At 43.0% G+C, this 21268-nt stretch overlaps 1 protein-coding gene across 4 annotated transcripts in view; it reads left to right on the forward strand.

The window, feature by feature from the left end:
- Nucleotides 1-21268, forward strand: part of LOC137504197 (transmembrane protein 87A-like) — a 234116-nt gene that overhangs the window by 15711 nt on the left and 197137 nt on the right. For 3 of the 4 annotated variants that reach the window (XR_011019443.1, XM_068232292.1, XM_068232289.1), the window contains exons 5-9: nucleotides 3199-3234; nucleotides 4494-4520; nucleotides 7303-7405; nucleotides 10445-10506; nucleotides 13578-13761. Coding sequence is in view for 3 of the 4 variants with exons in the window: in XM_068232292.1 (XP_068088393.1) it covers nucleotides 3199-3234; nucleotides 4494-4520; nucleotides 7303-7405; nucleotides 10445-10506; nucleotides 13578-13761 (412 nt within the window). In the remaining variant the exon portion in view is untranslated. The remainder of the gene's footprint in view (nucleotides 1-3198; nucleotides 3235-4493; nucleotides 4521-7302; nucleotides 7406-10444; nucleotides 10507-13577; nucleotides 13762-21268) is intronic. The other variant, XM_068232290.1, reaches the window with a different exon arrangement.

A 21268-nucleotide genomic window follows, 5' to 3' on the forward strand; every position in this document is an offset into this window, starting at 1 on the left:
CAGACCCCCCCCCCTGTGTACTGTATACATCTATTCTCCCCACTAATCACCTGTCAATCACCCATCGATCACCCCCTGTCACTAACACTGCCCCCGGGGGCTCCTGATCACCCCCACACACTCTCAGATCCTCCCCAGACCCCCCCCCCCCCCGTGTACTGTACGCATCTATCCTCCCCTGTAATCACCCGTAAATCACCCCCTGTCACTGCTACCCATCAGATCAGACCCCTATCTGCCCCTAGCGCATCCAATCACCCGCCCACAACCTCAGAACGCCCACAGACCCCAGCCCTGATCACCTTGCCAGTGCATTGCTTGCATCTATTCCCCCTTATAATCACACCTTGAGACACCCATCAATCACCACCTGTCACCCCCTAGCACACCTACCCATCAGATCAGGCCCTAATTTGCCCCGTGTGGGCTTCTGCTCACTCGGCCAAACCCTCAGATCCCCCTCAGACCCCCTTCCGATCACCTCCCCAGTGCACTGATTGCATCTATTTTCCCCTCTAATCACCCCCTGAGACACCCATCAATCACCTCCTGTCACCCCCCCCCCCCCCCCCCCAGCACTCCTATCCATCATACCAGGCCCAATACCACCTGTCATCTAAGAGGCCACCCTGCTTATGCTTATGACTGGTTCCACAAAATTCACCCCCTCATAGACCACCTGTCATCAAAATTTGCAGATGCTTATACCCCTGAACAGGCATTTTGAGGATTTGGTTTCCATAATACTCCTCACGGTTTTGGGCCCCTAAAATGCCAGGGCAGTATAGGAACCCCACAAGTGACCCTATTAAAAAAAAAAAAAAAAAAGACACCCCGCGGTATTCCGTTAGGTGTATGACGAGTTCATAGAAGATTTTACTTTTTGTCAAAAGTTAGCAGAAATTGATTTTTGTTTTTTTCACAAAGTGTGGTATTGCTGTACTCAGGAGAAGTAGTATAATGCGTTTTGAGGTGTATTTTTACACATACCCATGCTGGGTGAGAAAAATATCTCTGTAAATGGACAATTGTGTGTGTGTGTAAAAAAAAAAATAAAAAAAAAATTGTACAGAGATATTTCTCCCACCCAGCATGGGTATGTGTAAAAATACACCACAAAACACATTATACTACTTCTCCTTAGTACGGCAATACCACATGTGTGGCACTTTTTTGCAGCCTAGGTGCGCTAAGGGGCCCAAAGTCCAATGAGCACCTTTAGGCTTTACAGGGGTGCTTACAATTTAGCACCCCCAAAATGCCCGGACAGTAAACACGCCCCACAAATGACCCCATTTTTGAAAGTAGACACTTCAAGGTATTCAGAGAGGGCCATAGTGAGTCCGTGGCAGATTTCATTTTGTTTTTTGTTTTTTTGTTACAAGTTAGCAGAAATGGAAACTTTTTTTTTTGTTTTGTCTTAAAGTGTCATTTTCCGCTAACTTGTGACAAAAAATAAAATCTATGAACTCACCATGCCTCTCAGTGAATACTTTGGGATGTCTTCTTTCCAAAATGGAGTCATTTAGGGGGTATTTATACTATCCTGGAATTTTAGCACCTCATGAATCATGACAGGTGCTCAGAAAAGTCAGAGATGCTTCAAAATGGGAAAATTCACTTTTTGCACCATAGTTTGTAAACGCTATAACTTTTACCCAAACCAATAAATATACACTGAATTGTTTTTTTTTTCATCAAAGACATGTAGCACAATAAATTTGGACAAAAATGTATACAGAAATTTTACTTTATTTGAAAAATGTCAGCACAGAGTGGAAAAAAAATCATTTTTTTGACAAAATTCATGTCTTTTTTGATGAATATAATAAAAACTAAAAATCGCAGCAGCAATCAAATAGCACCAAAAGACAGCTGTATTAGTGACAAGAAAAGGAGGGAAAATTCCTTTAGATAGTAGGTTGTATGACTGAGCAATAAACTGTGAAAGCTGCAGTGGTCTGAATGGGAAAAAAAGGCTCTGGTCCTTAAAGAGGAACTGTCACGAAAATCTTAAAATTTAAAACGCATACAAATAATAAGTGCATTTCTCCCAGAGTAAAATGAGCCATAAATTACTTTTCTCCTATGTTGCTGTCACTTACAGTAAGTAGAAGAAATCTGACATTACCGACAGATTTTGAATTAGCCCATCTTCTCATAGGGGGGTTTTTAGGGTTTTCTTTATGTTTAATAGCACTTAGTGAACGGCAGTTTCTCCATCCAACTCCCAAAATAGTGTACAGCGAGCAGGAGGCTGGCCAGCATCTTTATGTAAATCTTTTTCAGGGAATGTCTTTATAAAGAATAAAGGCCATGCTGAGAATCCCCTACGGAGAAATGGACTAACCTAAAACCTGTCGGTAATGTCAGACTACTACTTACTGTAAGTGACCGCAACATAGGAGAGAAGTCATTTATGGCTCATTTTACTCTGGGAGAAATGCACTTCCTATTATGTGTTTTAAATGTTAAAATTTTCGTGACAGTTCCTCTTTAAGGGGCGAAAAGACTGTGGTCCTCAAGTGGTTAATGCAGTGGTTTCTCAAACCTTTCTGGTCGCATATTTTGCATCAAATATAGCTCAAGAATATGCATTACAAACACCATATTTAACATTCCCTCTCTTTAGTTGCACAACATCCTAGTAAGGCAGGCAGTGTCCCCCTAAAGGAAAGCAATGTCCAGCTTAAGTTAGGAAGTGTCCCCCTTTTAGATATGCTTTATCCCTGTCACACTTCTAGTGGCCCCTTTAGTCACACAGTGTCCCTACTAGGTGGTTCCCTGTAGGTGTGTTTGGTTGTAAACCTCTATCGTTCCAATTGTGTGAATTAGCCCGACAAATTGGTACATAATACAGAATTGGTAGACAGGGTAATTACAGTGGCAAATGTAACATGATGAACAAAATTCCAAGACACAAAAGGGGAGAAAGCCCTGCTCTTGCAAACTTACAATCTAAAGGAATAGGAAGGAAACAAGGAGGGAAAAGCACATGACAAACTTTATTTGTTGTACAACTATTTGTAAGATCACCTCTTGATAATGGTTACCGTAATTCAGCCTTCAAGTATATTTTTCCTCTTGTTTCATTATTGAGGTCTGTCTTCTCTTCCTTGTCCATTTGTACAATGCAGTGTATGAAACAGTATTTCAGAATTTCTAATTAAGTAGTTTTGCAACTCTTTGTATTTGCAGAAGAAGCTGGCAAATGCACAGCTGATTGAAAATCAGGTATGTCCATGTGGGTTTGCTAAGTTCCCACAACCATGTGTTTATAGTAAATGCTATGTAATAGCACTATAGCTGTTAATATATTGCTACAATACTTATAGAATGGTTCCATGTGCCTATAAAAAGAGAGAACCATATTCACCTAATTCAAATGAGTCCGATATCTCCCTGGCCAGCCTGGTCACACAACTAACACAGTTCACTATTAAACCTTATTTCAAAGATACAAATGAGTGGACAGTAAACAGCTCCTGGTGTACATTGCTCCCAGAGTAAAATGGTCTATAAATTACTTTTTACCTATGTTGCTGTCACTTACAGTAGGTAGTGAAAAGCTGACAGATCTGAACTAGTCCATCTCCCCATGGGGGATTCTTAGCATCTCTTTTTTTCTTTGTAAAAGCACTCCCTGGAAAGGATCTTTACAAATCTGTCAGTCAGCCTCCCTACTCATTCGCACACTAGTTTGGCAGTTGGACTGAGCAACTTCTGTTCAGTAAGGCAGGGGTCACACTGGTGTGCATTTTCTGCACAGAAAAAACAATTTCAACTGAGAACTCCTGTTAATCAGTGGGCTAGGTTACAATGGCAGGGGTCACACTTGTTCCAGTTTTCTACACTGTTCAGAAAACTGAAAGACAAGTGTGACCCCTGCCTAAGTGTTTTTGTAAATGGCGAAATTCCTACGACTGAGAAGATGGACTAGTCCAAAATCTGCCAGATCTGTCAGATTTCCACTACATACTGTAAATGGCAGCAACATGGGGGAAATCTATATTTTATATGTAGTTTTGTGTTAGTTGTCCTTTAATGTTCAAAGGGGTCATCCTTTTGTTTTGCGCAGGATGGGCACACGTGACCCTCATATGACTGTTTGGACGCATGATAGTCTCTTGTATGCAGCATGTAAATAGTTTATCAACAGCCAGGATGGGTCACACAGCTCAGCAGAGGCACAGCGTGTAGAAGTGCCATTTTAAACTATAGTCAAGATGTAAACTTGGCCCAGTTGTTGTAGCGTCAAACATTGCTTAATCTACAGATACTTTATAGCAGATGAACAGTGAAGGGCTGTGCTGTTGCAGGTATAGCCATAATTGTGCTGATGGTAGATGTGAGGGACAATTCTCAGCAGTCAGCTTAGCAACTAGGAAGAATAGAGCTGCCTACACATTTCATCAGAGAGTTGGTCACTGCTAATTACAGACTGGACTGTTCTTAGGAATGTTTATTAACCTTTTTCTTTCTTTCCGTTTTAGAACAAGTCAAAATTTCCTGCGACCATGGTAAGAAATCTACATATAATTGTTTCAATTCATGTTCTGAAATTTTATTTGGCCAGAAATATGTGAGCATCGCTCCTAGTTGTAGCTTTGACTATTTAAGCTTGCCACACATTAACAGATACAGTGGAGGAAATAATTATTTGACCCCTCACTGATTTTGTAAGTTTGCCCAATGACAAAGAAATGAAAAGTCTCAGAACAGTATCATTTCAATGGTAGGTTTATTTTAACAGTGGCAGATAGCACATCAAAAGGAAAATCGAAAAAATAACCTTAAATAAAATATAGCAACTGATTTGCATTTCATTGAGTGAAATAAGTTTTTGAACCCCTACCAACCGTTCTGGCTCCCACAGAGTGGTTAGACACTTCTACTCAATTAGTCACCCTCATTAACCCATTCAGGTTCCGTCGTTTTCACGTGAGAAATGTTCACCTCCCATTCATTAGCCTATAACTTTATCACTACTTATCACAATGCACTGATCTATATCTTGTTTTTTCCGCCACCAATTAGGCTTTCTTTGGGGGGTACATTTTGCTAAGAGCCACTTTACTGTAAATGCATTTTAATAGGAAGAATAAGAAAAATGTGCAGTAGTACCGGACATGGTAAGAAGCGCAGTGACTTTCAGCGTGGTTCTGTATAAGGATGCCACCTTATGACAAAATAGAAATGGTTACAGGTAATCACATTTTCTGTGTGGCTTTACATACCTCAGTCAACATAAATCATCTGTCTTCAGTTGTAAAACTTACTGCTGTCTTGGCATATTGCCTCAGAAGTAACATCAGCACAAAAACTATGCAATATAACTTGTTAACTGGGCTTCTGTGGCCCAGCAGCTGCATGTCAGCCTGGGATAACCACATCTATGGTAAGAGTGGGATAGAGTGGCGTGCATGCTGCCATTGTACTCTGCAGCAGTGGAAATGCATTCTTTTGACTGAAGAATCATGCTTTATCATCTGACAGGCAAATATTTGTCTGGTTAATGTGAAAATCTTCCCTTTCGAAGGCGTTTGACTAGGTCCACTGATCATTGCTAGAGCTCACTTTAAAACCTATACGTAGGTCTGAGTCAAGCCTTAGCTGAGAAAGTTATGGCTCTCTATGCTATGCCTTAGGCCAGGATAAGGATTGGACTCCTGTCGGACATCAACCAAATTCATAATGGGATGAGATGGGTTGTCCCCTTTCACCCTTAAAGGGGTGCCATGGCGAACAATAGGCTATTAGGGTAACCTGGTAAAATGTAGCCTTTTTTAAAAAAAAAAATGTGCGCTTGAAAGGTTTTTCGACAGCATATGCAGAGGTGCAGCCTGTCTGTTTCTCTAGCTATGCAACGTACTCTTCCCTAATTTTCGCCATAGTGCCCCTTTAACACACCTGCTAACGATGGAGCATTTTGCCTCCGCTGTTCGAAACAGTCTTTCCATTTGGGGGATAGAAGTTTAGTCTGGTCATTTATAAACTGTCCTTATATGTGGATGATGTCCTCTTATTCATTACCTCCCCTGTGATATTGATTCCTATTATAATGCAGGAAATAAGTACTGGTACCTTTTTGGCTCACTAAGTAATTTTAAAATAAATGTATTTAATGCTGTGCATACACGGTGCGTTTCTTATCAATCGAGCCGCTGATGGGCTCCGACAGGTCTGATCACGAATGGATCGATTCCCCGCTCTATTCCTGCGGGCGGACAACGGCGGGGAATCGAGGGGAAGATAAGCGGGGATGAGCGGTAATCGATTCGGGCGGGGACACGGCGGAAGTCGATCCGGCGGCTAATCGAGCCACCGGATCGCACCGTGTATGCCCAGCATAAGGCTGAAATACTTTGTGTCACTCCCTTCCAAACAGTAACTCAAATCCAATCCTCAAATTCCTTTTACATTTTACCATATGAAGTATCTTGGAATTAGTATTCCACCATGCCTGACTTATACAACCTAAATTATGCCTCAGTTATGCAGAATGTACTTGGGGAACTTGCTAAACTGGCATACAGGAGGCTATCTTGACTAGGACTCATTAACGTCCTTAAGATGGACATTCTTCCTAAATTTCTGTATATTCTACAAGCTATGCCATTCGGACTCCCTAAATACTTTCAAAATTATACGATCCGCTTTCATGAAATACATATGTAGCACAGGTAAGACTCCTTATATTAGGTCTCCCAGACAGAGAAACTTTTATAATAAAGCTGCGGCCATATCTGATATTTTGGATTGTTTTCATGATAGAGAATCAAAGCAATGGGAGAATATAGAAACTCGAATAGCTGGGTTAGATGTTCTTTGATTGTCCCCGTGTCCTTGTTTGCTCCCTTTGTGTAGTCCTGTTTGTCCTCCTCTGTACCCCTCCGTGACCCCCCCCCCCCCCACGTTGTCCTTTTTGTCCCCCTCCACTCCCCTTGCATAGTTAAAAGCAGCAGCATGTGTCACCTGATCAATCGGCTTTCACGGCGTTCAGAGACCTCTCAGCTCACTCACTGTTATCCTAGTGCCAGCTTCTGCTGATCGCATCATTATACGTGACCAGCGCAAGGGGAAAAGTGAGGGAGGGGAGATGGATCAGGTGAGACGCACTGCTACTGCTTTTAACTATGCACGGGGGAGTGGAAGAGCGGAGAGGGACACAAAGGAGGACGTGGGGATAATACGGGGGTGCTTTTTATATTCCGAAAAATATGGTAACTTCTTTTTGCCTGAAACATTCTATTTTTCTGTCTTGTTGATTGCAGAACAATTACATTTTTGTTTACTCTGTAGTTTCAACCATATGAAGTTGTAGCTCAATCCTACCAAGAGGGTCCCTTCATTTTCGTGATCGCTTTTGATTCAGATAAAAAAGACGCAGAATGGAGTTTTACAGGTATTTTGTTCTCCAAAAGTTTTGTAGTACGAAGTAGGCAAAACTTTGCTTGTAATAGCAAAATGTAAGGTTTTAGCCTCCATTTTGTGTTGTGGACTGAGGAAAAAAAAAATCAATTAAAATTGGTATGATCTACAGCTTTGGTTTCTCATACTGCGTGGAGCTGGAAAAATTGGTCAATCATCGACCAGTCAACATTGACGGTGTGTATCTTTCTTAAGTATGTGCACACGCATCCAATTCTGCTTGGGTAATTTGAACACTACCATGTAGTGTAAAGGCCAATAGATTTTGATTACTATGAACAGATTATGTAGGTACGGGGGGGGGGGTGTCCCCGGGATAATAATATAGAATAAAATCCAAGAGGTGCCTTATCTCATGACCACACCGATTTTGGGGAAAAAATATGTTGATTTGAGCGAATGCGTTTTGTGAGTACGTGTAACTTCCAGGCCAAGTTTCCTTGCTGACTTGTACAAATAGCTTAGCATTGAGTGCCTAATTGAGCTCAATGCTAGGTTTTTTTATACAACCCGTATGTATTCGCAAAATGTGTTGCCTTAGTGCAAATAAATGCATTTTCCCCAAATCTGTGTCATGACTGAGGTGAGTCTCTTAGGCCTTGCTCAAATTATGTCCGTTTTTGTAAAATTTTAAGCGCGGGTGATTTTAAAAATTGCCCTGAAAGCACTTGTGCAATGATTCTCTATGAGAGACTTCATATCAGAGCGGTTTGTTTGTGATCTGCTTTGAAAAGCGGTGCATGAGCCTTTTTTGAGGCGATTTGCCTTAATGAAAACGCAAAACGCACACAATCGATTTGGCAAGCGATTGCATGAGCGTTTTTTTTAAATACATTGTATTTATTGTTTCCGGATTTTTGCCCGTATCAAAAGGTGGAAGTGCTCTGCAAAAGAGCTTACAAAAAACGCACACAAAAAAATGAGCAAACGCACAGAAAATCACAGGAAAACGCATTAAAAACACGGGGGGAAAAAAGCCAGCTGTGGACGGACACGCAGGCTGAACGCAATGTGAACAAGGCCACATTTGGATTTTAAAGTAAATTTGGGGTGAGAGTGATATGGAGGCTGCCATATTTGTTCCCTTTTTAAACAATACCAGTTGCCTCTATTTGGCTGCAGTGGTGTCTGAATTACACCAGAAACAAGCAGGTAGCTAATCTTGTCAGTTCTGACAATATTGTAAGAAACACCTGATCTACTCCTATGCTTGTTTGGGGTCTATGGCTGAAAGTATTAGAGGCAGAGGATCAGCAGGACAGCTTAGGCAACTTATATTTCTTAAAAGGAATTAAATGTGGCAGCCTCCATATAATTCTCACCTCGAGTTTACTTTAATGCTTTTAATGTATTTTATCCCTGGACACCGCTTCCCCTAGATTTGTTTGTTACCCTCCATTGGAGTGATTCTAGATATAGACCAGAAATAGTCACACAAATTCTTGTAGTATTGTGATCACGTTCACTTGGAGCGCACCATACTTTCCCATATGAAGAAACTCTAGTAGGGGGGTGGAGGGTCCTTCCCTACACTCAGGTATATATGGATAGGTTTGGATATGCACTATATTGTTACCTGGATAGGTAAGCAAGATTAAGATGGCTAAACATGTTTTGGATTGTCTTAGTAATGCAAAGCTAAATGTTTGTGTTTTCATTATTCCTGGACAGCATAACATGGAAATTTATACTATATAAACGCATTCCATACTGAGATGTGGACCCGTAGGGGTAGGTGTTGCTCCCTCATATACGATATGTTGGTTGGTAATACAGTTACCGTCTTGGTATGAGGTTTTCACTTATGTATCCACAAATTCTCATTGGGATTATGGTAACTTACTAACTCTCAGGGCGCAGCCACACTATGGCCTGGTGCACACCAAAAACCGCTAGCAGATCCGCAAAATGCTAGCAGATTTTGAAACTCTTTTTCTGCAGCGTTTCAGCTAGCGTTTTGCGGTTTTGTGTAGCGGTTTTGGTATAGTAGATTTCATGTATTGTTACAGTAAAGCTGTTACTGAACAGCTACTGTAACAAAAACCGCCTGGCAAACCGCTCTGAAGTGCCGTTTTTCAGAGCGGTTTGCGGTTTTCCTATACTTAACATTGAGGCAGAAACGCATCCGCAATCCAAAATCTGCAGCAGCCCGGGAGTATGCGTTTCTGCAAAACGCCTCCCGCTCTGGTGTGCACCAGCCCATTGAAATACATTACCCTAGCGGATCCGCACCCGCAAGCAGATCGCAAACAGCAGCGGAAACGCTCCGGTGTGCACTAGGCCTATAAGCGGATTTCTGAGCGCTTTTTAAAAATTGCTCCCATTCACTTTCATTAAAATCACGTATGCTGCGATTTTTACATGATTTGTACCACGATTTTAATGAAAGTGAATGGGAGCGATTTTTTTAAAAAGCACTAATCAATCACAAAGTGCTCAGAAAAGCGCTTATAGTCTGCACAATCTATTGATAGTTTTCAAAATCTGTTCCCTCTTGAGGCAGTAAGATTAGCCAGTAGTTGGCCAATCAAAATAGGATATGTGTACCTGTCTTTATCGTTCTAGCCAGTGGCCACAGTTCTTTGTCATACTTATGATGATTGTTTAGTGTGCAAAGTCAGCAGATCTCCAGGGGTTGATTCACAAAACGGTTCTAACTGTTAGCACGCTGTGAGAGGTGCTTTGCGCAAAATTTAACGGCTATCGCACGCAAAAATTCACGTTCGCTCATTAATGTTCGCGTAATAAATTCACATTATCGCGCGAACAATTTGAGTTAACGCACGAACGTGAATTTTTGCGTGCGATAACCGGTTTTTCACACCAAACTCGCTTTTTTCATGCGAAAATGCGCTAAAACGCGCGAAAAGCCGTGCTAACCGTTTGCACCGTTTTGTGAATAAAGCCCCAGGTGTTTGATTGTATTACCTTTCCACCTATAAACTCAATAATAATAAATATTCGTGTTTTATATACTTTGTGTATAGATATATTTTGTTTTCTTTCAAAACAGTTCGTACCTCGATGGAAAGTCCCCATGGTTATATTTCTGCGTCAGAGTGGCCATTAATGATTGTAAGTAAATACCTGGTTATAGATCTGCACAACAGCGATAATACACAAAACTGAACAAAGACCATGCAAATAAATGCTGGCCACCTCCCGGGTAGTATGGATGAGCCTAACTCATGCTGGGAATACACCATACAATTTTCTGTTATGCTGGCATACACGGCACAATAGTTCTTATCAATCGAGCCGCTGATGGCTCGATTGATAATATCCAACCTGTCCGATCACCGCGGCGGATCAATACCGTGCTCAATCCCCGCGGGCGGACAATGAACAGAAACGAAGCGCTGATGAGGAATGCCCGCGGGGAAGAGCGGGAATGCCCGCGCGGACGAGTGGGGATGCGCTGGCATCGAGCCAGCGGCTCAATTCCAGCGTATAAACGCGCCGTGTATACCCAGCATTACCTTTACCTGCCAGATAGATAAAGTTCAACATGTTGGAAATGTATCGATCTTACCATCTATCTGCCGAGCAATTAGGCATTGTTCTACTCAGCAGGAGATAAACAGAAGACAATGCACCAGAGATAATGACCATTCTCTACAAAAAATAATCTAATTATGCATTTTAACAGAAAATCTAACAGAAAAATCTAACAGAAAATTGTATGGTGTATTTCGAGCATTAGGTACACACCATACAATTTTCTGTTAGATTTTCTGTTTACCTGCCAGATAGATAATTTCCAACATGTTGGAAATTATCTATTTAACCATCTATCTGCCTAGCAATTAGGCATTGTTCTACTCAGCAGGAGATAACCAGAAGACAATGCACCAGAGATAATGACCAGTCTCTACCACCAGTACCTTACAGATAAAATCTAACAGAAAAATCTAACAGAAAATTGTATTGTGTGTACTAGGCAGGTAATGCTGGGCATACACTGCTCGACGCAGGCTTATCAATCGAGCCGCTGATGGCTCGATTGATAATTTCCGACGTGTCTGATGACCACGGGGATCGATTCCGCGCTCGATACCCGCGGGCGGACAATAGCGGCGAATCGAGCGGAAGACAAAAAGCGCCAGCGGGGACGAGCGGGAATCGGTCCGGGGGGACGCGGCGGGGACCCGTATGCCCAGCATAAAAGGTATGGTGTGTACAACTCAGGTAAAAACAGCTGAAAATTGTATGGACAAGTCCACTCGTCCAGCAGTTCTAAAGGCAGGCAGGGTTTTCGCATAAAAAGTCACGTTCGTATGCAAATTTTTGCATGCTCTGGAATCCATATGATCGCAAATTCTAATGTAAAAAACTACGTTTTCTGCCAAAAAGCTGTAGAGGTGAAATTAAATGTAATGTTTTTTACATGATTTTGTGGTCGAAACTTTTCTTATACTGTAAAATATATACTAGACACTTGCTTGACACCTTTTGGTAAGTTTCAGGCAAAAATTTCATGAACATTAACTGAACCACTTTTTGCACAGAAATCCAGCAGACATTGAACTGCAGGGAGGTTAAAGAGACTCTGTAACAAAAATTTCATCCGGTTTTCTTCCATCCTACAAGTTCCAAAATCTATTGTAATGTGTTTTGGCTTACTGCTGCACGTTTTACGATCACCATCTCTGTAATAAATCAACTTATCTCTCTCTTGTCAGACTTGTCGGCCTGTGTCTGGAAGGCTGCCAAGTTCTTCAGTGTTGTGGTTCTGCTATGAACTCCCCCCTCCAAGCCCCTCTCTGCACACTGCTGTGTGTTATTTAGATTAGTGCAGCTTCTCTCTGCTCTATTATCTTTTACAAGCTGGATAAATCCTCCTCTGAGCTGGCTGGGCTTTCACATACTGAGGAATTACATACAGGCAGAGCTGTCTGCACTCTGCAGGAAGAAACAGCCTGACACTTCAGTGGAAGATAGCTGCAGGGGGAAAGAAACACACAAATGATCTCTTGAGATTAAAAAGGAAGGCTGTATACAGCCTGATTGTGTATGGATGTATTTTCTATGTGTGGACATACTGTACATCAACCTACTTCCTGTTTTGGTGGCCATTTTGTTTGTTTATAAACAAACTTTTTAAAACTGTTTTTAACCACTTTTAATGCGGCGGGGAGCAGCGAAATTGTGACAGAGGGTAATAGATGTCCCCTAACGCACTGGTATGTTTACTTTTGTGCGATTTTAACAATACAGATTCTCTTTAAAGAATTGTGTCCTTATTTACATTTTTAGTTACATTTCACATTTTTAGTTACATATATTTACATTTTAGTGGTAAATCAGCAGTTGTATTCACTTATATGAAACCCTGGCAATTTCTTACCTGCAGTACTAGAATTCCCAGCAGACAACTGAGTGAACAATTGAAATACATATCTAAATTTGGACATTGTGCAGCCAGTTTGATGAAACATTTATTTCCTGCTCAAATTTTACAGCCGTCTGTTACACTTCACTGCTCACTAAACAAATTTTCCTCATTTATACGGGAAGTATTTTCAGGACATTGGGTGGATATTCAAATCATTGTTTATCCGCCAGTAAGTCAGGTGTGTATCCAGAACCACCTCTTTTTGACTGCTTTGGACAAAATGTTTTTGAGTACTATTGAATAATGTACCACCTCGTTACTACTGGTTGCAGTAACCAAGGGGGCACTACTAAGCGGTGGTGAGTCTCTATAGTCTGAGGAGGATCCCACTATGGGCTTATCAACTCCCTCCCCAGTGGCCATAGCAGTAGGAGGTGCAGAGGTAGCGACTGCGCCAGGGCTCCTGGACAAGAGGGACCCTCCTTTAACTGCTTCTTTCTTGGTGCTAAGCTGGTAATGATCACCTCTAGTTGTTCTTTGATTAGGTGTAAGCATCAATACACTGCTCTCCTCCCCAGCCTACACCTCTCTGACATTGCAACTGACCTTGGCAGGTTTTGGTGCTCCATATCAATTGTTATGTATAGAGTGCGTGGAGGGGGGGGGGGGGGGGGGTAGAGCTCTTTGGGGCCCAGAGCTCCTAAGCTACACTGCTTTTACACCCCGCATGTGACCACTGCTTAACAGACATTTTTACTACAACCTTTTGGTCTTGCCTTTGTAATTATTGTACATATCCTTTTTATTACAGTTTTATATGGTGATGTGCATCATGTATATAGTTCTTGGACTTATGTGGTTCATCTGGTCAGCCTGCTATTGGAAGGATCTTCTAAGGATACAGTTTTGGATTGCTGCCGTCATTTTCTTAGGAATGCTGGAAAAAGCAGTCTTCTATGCTGAATATCAAAATATCAACACCATGGGCGTGTCATGTAAGTTTCTTATTGCTCGTTTTGAGGCTTCTTTCCACTGAGAGCAACGACCATTTCCGTTTGGGCCGTGGCTCCCGTTCTGCTGTGTAGCTGCAGCCCGAGTTGCTAAGCCATGCCATGCATGACTATAGTGATTTGCCTGCGTCCTGCAGAAATCTGCAGCATGATTTGCACTGAAGTAGAATCTGTATGGCAGGCTATGTAATGGGCAGCGTTTCTCTGTGCAGCTTGCATGAAGGGAAACACTGCAGATTCAGCCTGGATTCAGGCTTAGTGGAAATAGGCCCTTTATGTCTAGTATGTTCTACATAATGTAGTTCCAGCCAATTCTATGTTGTGTACGTTTAGTGTAGATTGTGGGAGAATTAGAAACTCGAATCATGTTTGCTTTGCATCTGTCATCAATGGCACAACAGGTACGGAGTCTCACAGTAACAAAAACTCTTAAGGTGGCCATACACTGGTCGATGTGCCATTAGATCGACCAGCTGACAGATCCCTATCTGATCGAATCTGATCAGAGAGGGATCGTATGGCTGCCTTTACTGCAAACAGATTGTGAATCGATTTCAGCCTGAAACCGATTCACCATCTGCTGAGCTGCTCCTGCCGCCTGTCTCCCCCCCCCCCCCCCCCCCCCCCCGTATACATTACCTGATGCTGGCTCCCGGGCATCTTCTCCGCATTGCACGGCTCTGTTCCGGCTCCATCCCGGCGCTTCCTGTGTTACTCCGTGACCAGGAAGTTCAAATAGAGCGCCCTCTATTTGAACTTCCTGGTCAATGCAGTGACACAGGAAGCGCCGGGATGGATGGAGCCGGAACAGAGCCGTGCAGCGCGGAGAAGACGCCCGGGAGCCAGCCTCAGGTAATGTATACTTGATCGGATCGGCCGCCGCTAGCGACGCGCACTTTACCCGCGGGCGATCGAGGGTAATTTCCCGCACGGCGCGATCGACAGACCGATCCGATTTCGGGAGGAAATCGGATCGGCGGCTGCGTCTACCGCGAACGATTGGCAGCAGATTCGAGCCAGTGTATGGCCTGCTTTATGCTTGGAATACACCATACATTTTTTCAGCAGATAGATGGTTTGATAGATAATTTCTGACCTGTCCGATCTTTTTTTTTTTTTTTTTTTTTTTTTTTTTTTAATCCATTTTTTTTTTTTTTACTGATTTCTCATAGAAGTGAATGGAAATTGATAAGAAAATCGATCGAAAATACAGGGAGTGCAGAATTATTAGGCAAATGAGTATTTTGACCACATCATCCTCTTTATGCATGTTGTCTTACTCCAAGCTGTATAGGCTCGAAAGCCTACTACCAATTAAGCATATTAGGTGATGTGCATCTCTGTAATGAGAAGGGGTGTGGTCTAATGACATCAACACCCTATATCAGGTGTGCATAAATATTAGGCAACTTCCTTTCCTTTGGCAAAATGGGTCAAAAGAACGACTTGACAGGCTTAGAAAAGTCAAAAATAGTGAGATATCTTGCAAAGGGATGCAGCACTCTTAAACTTGCAAAGCTTCTGAAGCGTGATCATCGAACAATCAAGCGTTTCATTCAAAATAGTCAACAAGCTCGCAAGAAGCGTGTGGAAAAACCAAGGCGCAAAATCACTGCCCATGAACTGAGAAAAGTCAAGCGTGCAGCTGCCAAGATGCCACTTGCCACCAGTTTGGCCATATTTCAGAGCTGCAACATCACTGGAGTGCCCAAAAGCACAAGGTGTGCAATACTCAGAGACATGACCAAGGTAAGAAAGGCTGAAAGACGACCACCACTGAACAAGACACACAAGCTGAAACGTCAAGACTGGGCCAAGAAATATCTCAAGACTGATTTTTCTAAGATTTTATGGACTGATGAAATGAGAGTGAGTCTTGATGGGCCAGATGGATGGGCCCGTGGCTGGATTGGTAAAGGGCAGAGAGCTCCAGTCCGACTCAGACGCCAGCAAGGTGGAGGTGGAGTACTGGTTTGGGCTGGTATCATCAAAGATGAGCTTGTGGGGCCTTTTCGGGTTGAGGATGGAGTCGAGCTCAACTCCCAGTCCTACTGCCAGTTTCTGGAAGACACCTTCTTCAAGCAGTGGTACAGGAAGAAGTCTGCATCCTTCAAGAAAAACATGATTTTCATGCAGGACAATGCTCCATCACACGTGTCCAAGTACTCCACAGCGTGGCTGGCAAGAAAGGGTATAAAAGAAGAAAAACTAATGACATGGCCTCCTTGTTCACCTGATCTGAACCCCATTGAGAAAATGTGGTCCATCATAAAATGTGAGATTTACAAGGAGGGAAAACAGTACACCTCTCTGAACAGTGTCTGGAAGGCTGTGGTTGCTGCTGCACACAATGTTGATGGTGAACAGATCAAAACACTGACTGAATCCACGGATGGCAGGCTTTTTGAGTGTCCTTGCAAAGAAAGGTGTCTATATTGGTCACTGATTTGTTTTTGAATGTCAGAAATGTATATTTCCCAGAGCGTCCCTGGGACAGCACCCCTCCTCTGAGACTTGTCTCCCCTCCCAATTCTGGACAGGAAGCTATTAAACAAACAAATTTGCATAATGGACAGCAGTACATGTATAAATACAAGCCACTTACAATGATCCTCAGTTGTTTTTCCTGTCCCGGACAGGAGCGGATGGAGGGGTCTCTGTGCTCCCATGTCAGGTGGCAGGTGCAGCGTGTGGGGCAGGCAAGGACGGGCTGAGCAGGGGACTCAGTGTGCTATGCGCCCAGCGTGGTGGAGGCTTCTCCTTGGAGTGCGGAAGTTTTATGGACGGCAGAGCGCTAACCGGAAGTTCCGGCGGAAGCGCGATGACGTCATGTGCAGGCGTCCCACATGACTGGTCACATGATCAGGCCTGATTGCAGGCCCGCAGCGGTGATCATTACGGCGATTGGCTGCTGGACACAGAGGCAGCTGCTGGCAATTAAGGAGGAGGAGGGTAAGATTTAAAAAAGATCTGTTGTTTGTCCATGACTCAATGCTGTTTGGTGGATCATGGAGGACGCCGCAGGCCTTTCCTCACTGCAATCTGCAGGGACTGGCTCTGAACCCTCTCTGGTGAGACATTGTTTGTGTTTTTTCTGCGGAATATGCTGTTTAAGTTACACTGAGGGGACTGACAGTTTTTTTCTTATCTATATATTTCAGCCTAAACTTCCAAAAGCTGACAAAGATAAGGAAAAGGATAAATCATCTCAGTCCACTCTGAGTAAACACTCATCATCCTCCAAAGAAAGACGATGTGCTATCTGCAATAATCGCATATCCTCATCTGCTCCTTCATCTAAGAAATTATGTCAGTATTGTACAGATAAAATTGTCAAGGATGAATCCCCAGTAGTTTTCAAAGACTTAATGGGATGGATGCGCTCGGAGATGTCTTCAGCCATAAAAGAAATTAAGGATTCTGCTATAGCATCACCCACATCAGCTGTAGCAGATCCTATGGAAGACATCCCCCCTTTGGAGGGCACTTCCCCTATGGAGGGCACTTCGGCTATTCCTGATGTCACTGTCCCTATACCTTCCCTATCTGTTCCTAAGAGAAAGAGGGGAGAGGATTCAGAGGAGTCAGAAAATTCTGGGGAGGAGGGTGAAATATCTTCCTTTGAAGAGATTTCCGCTGAGGATACATCTGATAGACCAGACAAAGGGCAGAAATTTGCTTTTTCTCCGGACCTAATGAAGAATCTGTTATCTGATATGCATACGGCTATGGGTATTACAGTTGAACAGAGGACTTTGACACCCTTGGATCAGATGTACGAAGGTTTGTCAGATCCCCAGTCCAGTTTTATCCCAGTTCATTCTTCTCTAAAAAATATGATTAAGAAGGAGTGGGATGAACCTGAAAAGAGAGCCTTTTGGCCTCGGTCATTAAATCGTAGATACCCGTTTTGTGCGGAGGACCAGAAATTCTGGGGTACATCTCCCAAGCTTGACCCATCTTTTTCCAGGGTGTCAAAGAAAACAGATTTGCAGTTCGAAAATTTTGGAAACTTAAAGGATCCAATTGACAAAAAAGCGGATAATCTCCTCAGAAGAGCATGGGAGTCCTCATCACTAACTTTTAAACCTGCAGTAGCTTCAACAGCAGTGGGTAGGTCCCTGAAATACTGGTTGATGGAAACTCAGGACAAGATTGCTTCTGGTGTTCCTAGGGAGGAGATATTAAAGGACTTTCCAAAACTATTCAATTCCACCAATTATCTCACTGATGCAGCAGATGATACGGTGAAGTTGACAGCCAGGACCACTGCTTTAGTAAATTCTGCTAGACGTGGTATATGGGTAAAGACGTGGCAGGGAGATAACTCTTCCCGCTCTAAATTATGTAGTCTACCTTGTGAGGGGGAATTTCTTTTTGGCTCTAAGTTAGAGCAGACTTTGGAAAGAACTGCTGATGCTAAAAAGAATTTTCCTGTTAAAAGGAGGACCTTTCCACCCAAACGCTCCTTTCGTTCCTCTAAACCTGAACAAGACCCCAAGACTTCATCGAGAAAGAGATGGGGTCCAAGTAGGCCTCAGAAAGCCAAATCAAATTTTGCCCATACCTCCCAGCAAAATAAACAATGACGTCAGGATCCCGGTGGGGGGAAGACTGGCCCATTTTTACGAGCAGTGGCTCCTTCTTCCTCAAAATCTCTGGTTACAGAGAATTGTGTTAGAAGGGTATGCCATAGAATTTCAGTATCCCCCCCCCTCGAAGGTTCTGGGTAAATCAAAGGCCAAAGACAGAGATTCAAACAATGGCATTACAAAACGAAGTGACTATGTTACTACAAAAAAGAGTGATCAGAGAGGTCCCATCATGCCAGAGGGGTCAGGGATATTATTCACCGGTCTTTCTTGTAAAAAAGCCTCAGGGGGAGTTCCGCTTCATCCTCAATCTGAAAGGGTTGAACAAGGCCGTAAAATATCGAAGATTCAGGATGGACAATATCACCTCTGTTATAAGTCTGTTACAGAAGGATTGCTTCCTGGCATCATTGGATCTCAAGGACGCCTATCTACACATCCCGATAGAGCTACAGTCTCAGCAGTTCCTAAGGTTTGCCATCAGCATTCAGGAAGAGGTAAGGCACTTCCAGTTTAACGCTTTACCTCTTGGATTAGCCTCGGCTCCTTGGTTGTTCACGAAGGTCATGTCCGAGGTCTTAGCTGTTTGAGGAAAAGATCTATTAATGTTTTGGCCTACTTGGATGATCTTTTGTTTTGGGGTGACTCAGTAAATTCCTTGAAAATCCAGATTAATTCAGCTCTGGAATTGCTCCAATCTCTAGGATGGCTTATTAATTGGTCTAAATCATCTATTCAACCTAAACAGACTATGGAATATTTAGGTTTTGTTATTTCTACTTGTGATGAGAAAGTGTTTTTGCCTCAGAGAAAGATAACTGCTATTCTTAATACTGTTCTTTCTTTTCAGACCACAGGTGCCATTACGCTAAGAAGGGCTATGTCGGTTCTAGGCCTTCTAACCTCCTCCTTCCCTGCAGTCCAGTGGGGACAACTCCATTCAAGAATACTGCAAAATTGGATCCTAAAGAATTGGAACAGAAAGGTGACGTCCTTAGAAAGAAGATTGCTAATTCCTTTCAGAGTAAAGGCAGCTCTCAGCTGGTGGCAGAATCCAGTTCGTCTGTCCGAAGGTCGACCGTGGTTTTCTCCAGTCGAAAAAATCATGACAACAGACGCCAGCTCCTGGGGTTGGGGGGCTCATATAGACTCACTACCAGCACAGGGTCAGTGGTCCACTTTGATGAAAGGAAGATCGTCAAACAGCAGAGAGTTACAGGCAGTATGGATGGGCCTACTTCACTTTTGCAATTACATCAGCCACTGTCATGTTCTAGTACGTTCAGACAACGCCAGTGTAGTGGCGTACATCAACAGGCAAGGAGGAACGAAAAGTCATCTTTTATGGTCTCAGACCTCAAAAATCCTATTGTGGGCGGAGAAAAATCTAAAATCCATCAGAGCAGTGCATCTGAGGGGTGTAAACAATTATCTTGCGGATTACCTAAGCAGATCGGCTCTAAAGCAGGACGAGTGGACCCTGAACTCGGAGGTTTTCCAGGAGATCTGCATGACATGGGCACATCCAGAAGTGGATCTATTTGCAAGGAGGAGCAACGCAAGGTGTCAACTCTTTTGTTCCCTATGGCCCCAGGACAGGCCATGGGCGATAGATGCCTTTTCGATAGATTGGAGCATCAGACTAATGTATGCTTTTCCCCCTCTATCCCAGATCCCGAAGGTTCTCAGCAAGATTTGTCGAGACAGGGCTCGATTAATTCTGATAGTTCCATTTTGGCCGAAAAGACCGTGGTTCAGTCTATTACAGAGGTTATCGATCAGTCCTCCGTTGCTTTTACCTCAACGTCCGGATCTATTGCAGCAGGGGCCAGTTTTTCATCCAAATCTTCAGCAGATGCGTCTCTCTGCATGGAACCTGAGTGGAACATTTTGAAGTCTAAGGGGTTTTCAGATGGTCTTTCGGAAACCTTGATTCAAAGTCGAAAGAAAGTGACAAGAGTAATTTATCAGAAGGCCTGGCGAGTCTATAATAGCTGGTGTTTGGAGAGATCTATGAATGTTCATTCATCGACATCAGTTTTAGAATTCCTGCAGGCAGGGTTTGAAAAAGGACTGAGTATTAGTACATTAAAAGTTCAGACAGCGGCAATCAGTGTTTTCCTACAAAGAAGACTAGCCCAGGAGGAGTTCATTCTTCGTTTTTTTCAGGCAATTAAGAGGTTACGTCCAGTGTTGGTTCCGAGAACCCCGTCTTGGGATTTAAACATAGTCTTACAGGCTATGTGTGGTCCTCCCTTTGAACCAATTGACCAAGTTTCGGAAAAATTGTTATCCTTGAAGATGGCATTTCTTCTTGCGATTACTTCGGCAAGAAGGGTAGGAGAGTTACAGGCTTTGTCAATTAAGCCTCCCTACTGTATTATTTCAGAAGACAAGGTTACTTTGAGGCCAGATATTGCCTTCCTTCCAAAAGTAGTTTCAACTTTTCACAGAACTCAGGAGATATTTCTTCCTTCATTTTGTGAGAAACAGTCTAATGAAAAAGAGAAACAGCTTCATTGTCTGGATGTCAGAAGGTGTCTACTTCAATACTTGGAGAGGTCTAAATCATGGAGGAAGACAGATGCTTTGTTCATCCTGTTTGCTGGAAAGAATAGGGGGCTCCGTGCATCAAAGCCAACTATTGCTAGATGGATAAGACAGGCTATTCTAATGGCATATCAATCACAGGGTAAGGTCCTTCCAACATCTGTCAAAGCTCATTCTACAAGAAGTGTCGCAACCTCATGGGCAGAGAGGGCTGGAGCTTCCATCGAGCAGATTTGTAGAGCGGCTACCTGGTCCAGCCAAAACACATTTGTAAAACATTACAGACTAAATTTATTATCAAGTGGTGATCTAGCCTTTGGTAGAAAAGTTCTACAGGCAGTAGTCCCACC

The sequence above is a fragment of the Hyperolius riggenbachi genome, chromosome 4 (genome assembly GCF_040937935.1).
Source record: "Hyperolius riggenbachi isolate aHypRig1 chromosome 4, aHypRig1.pri, whole genome shotgun sequence".
In the NCBI taxonomy this organism is placed as follows: Eukaryota; Metazoa; Chordata; class Amphibia; order Anura; family Hyperoliidae; genus Hyperolius; species Hyperolius riggenbachi.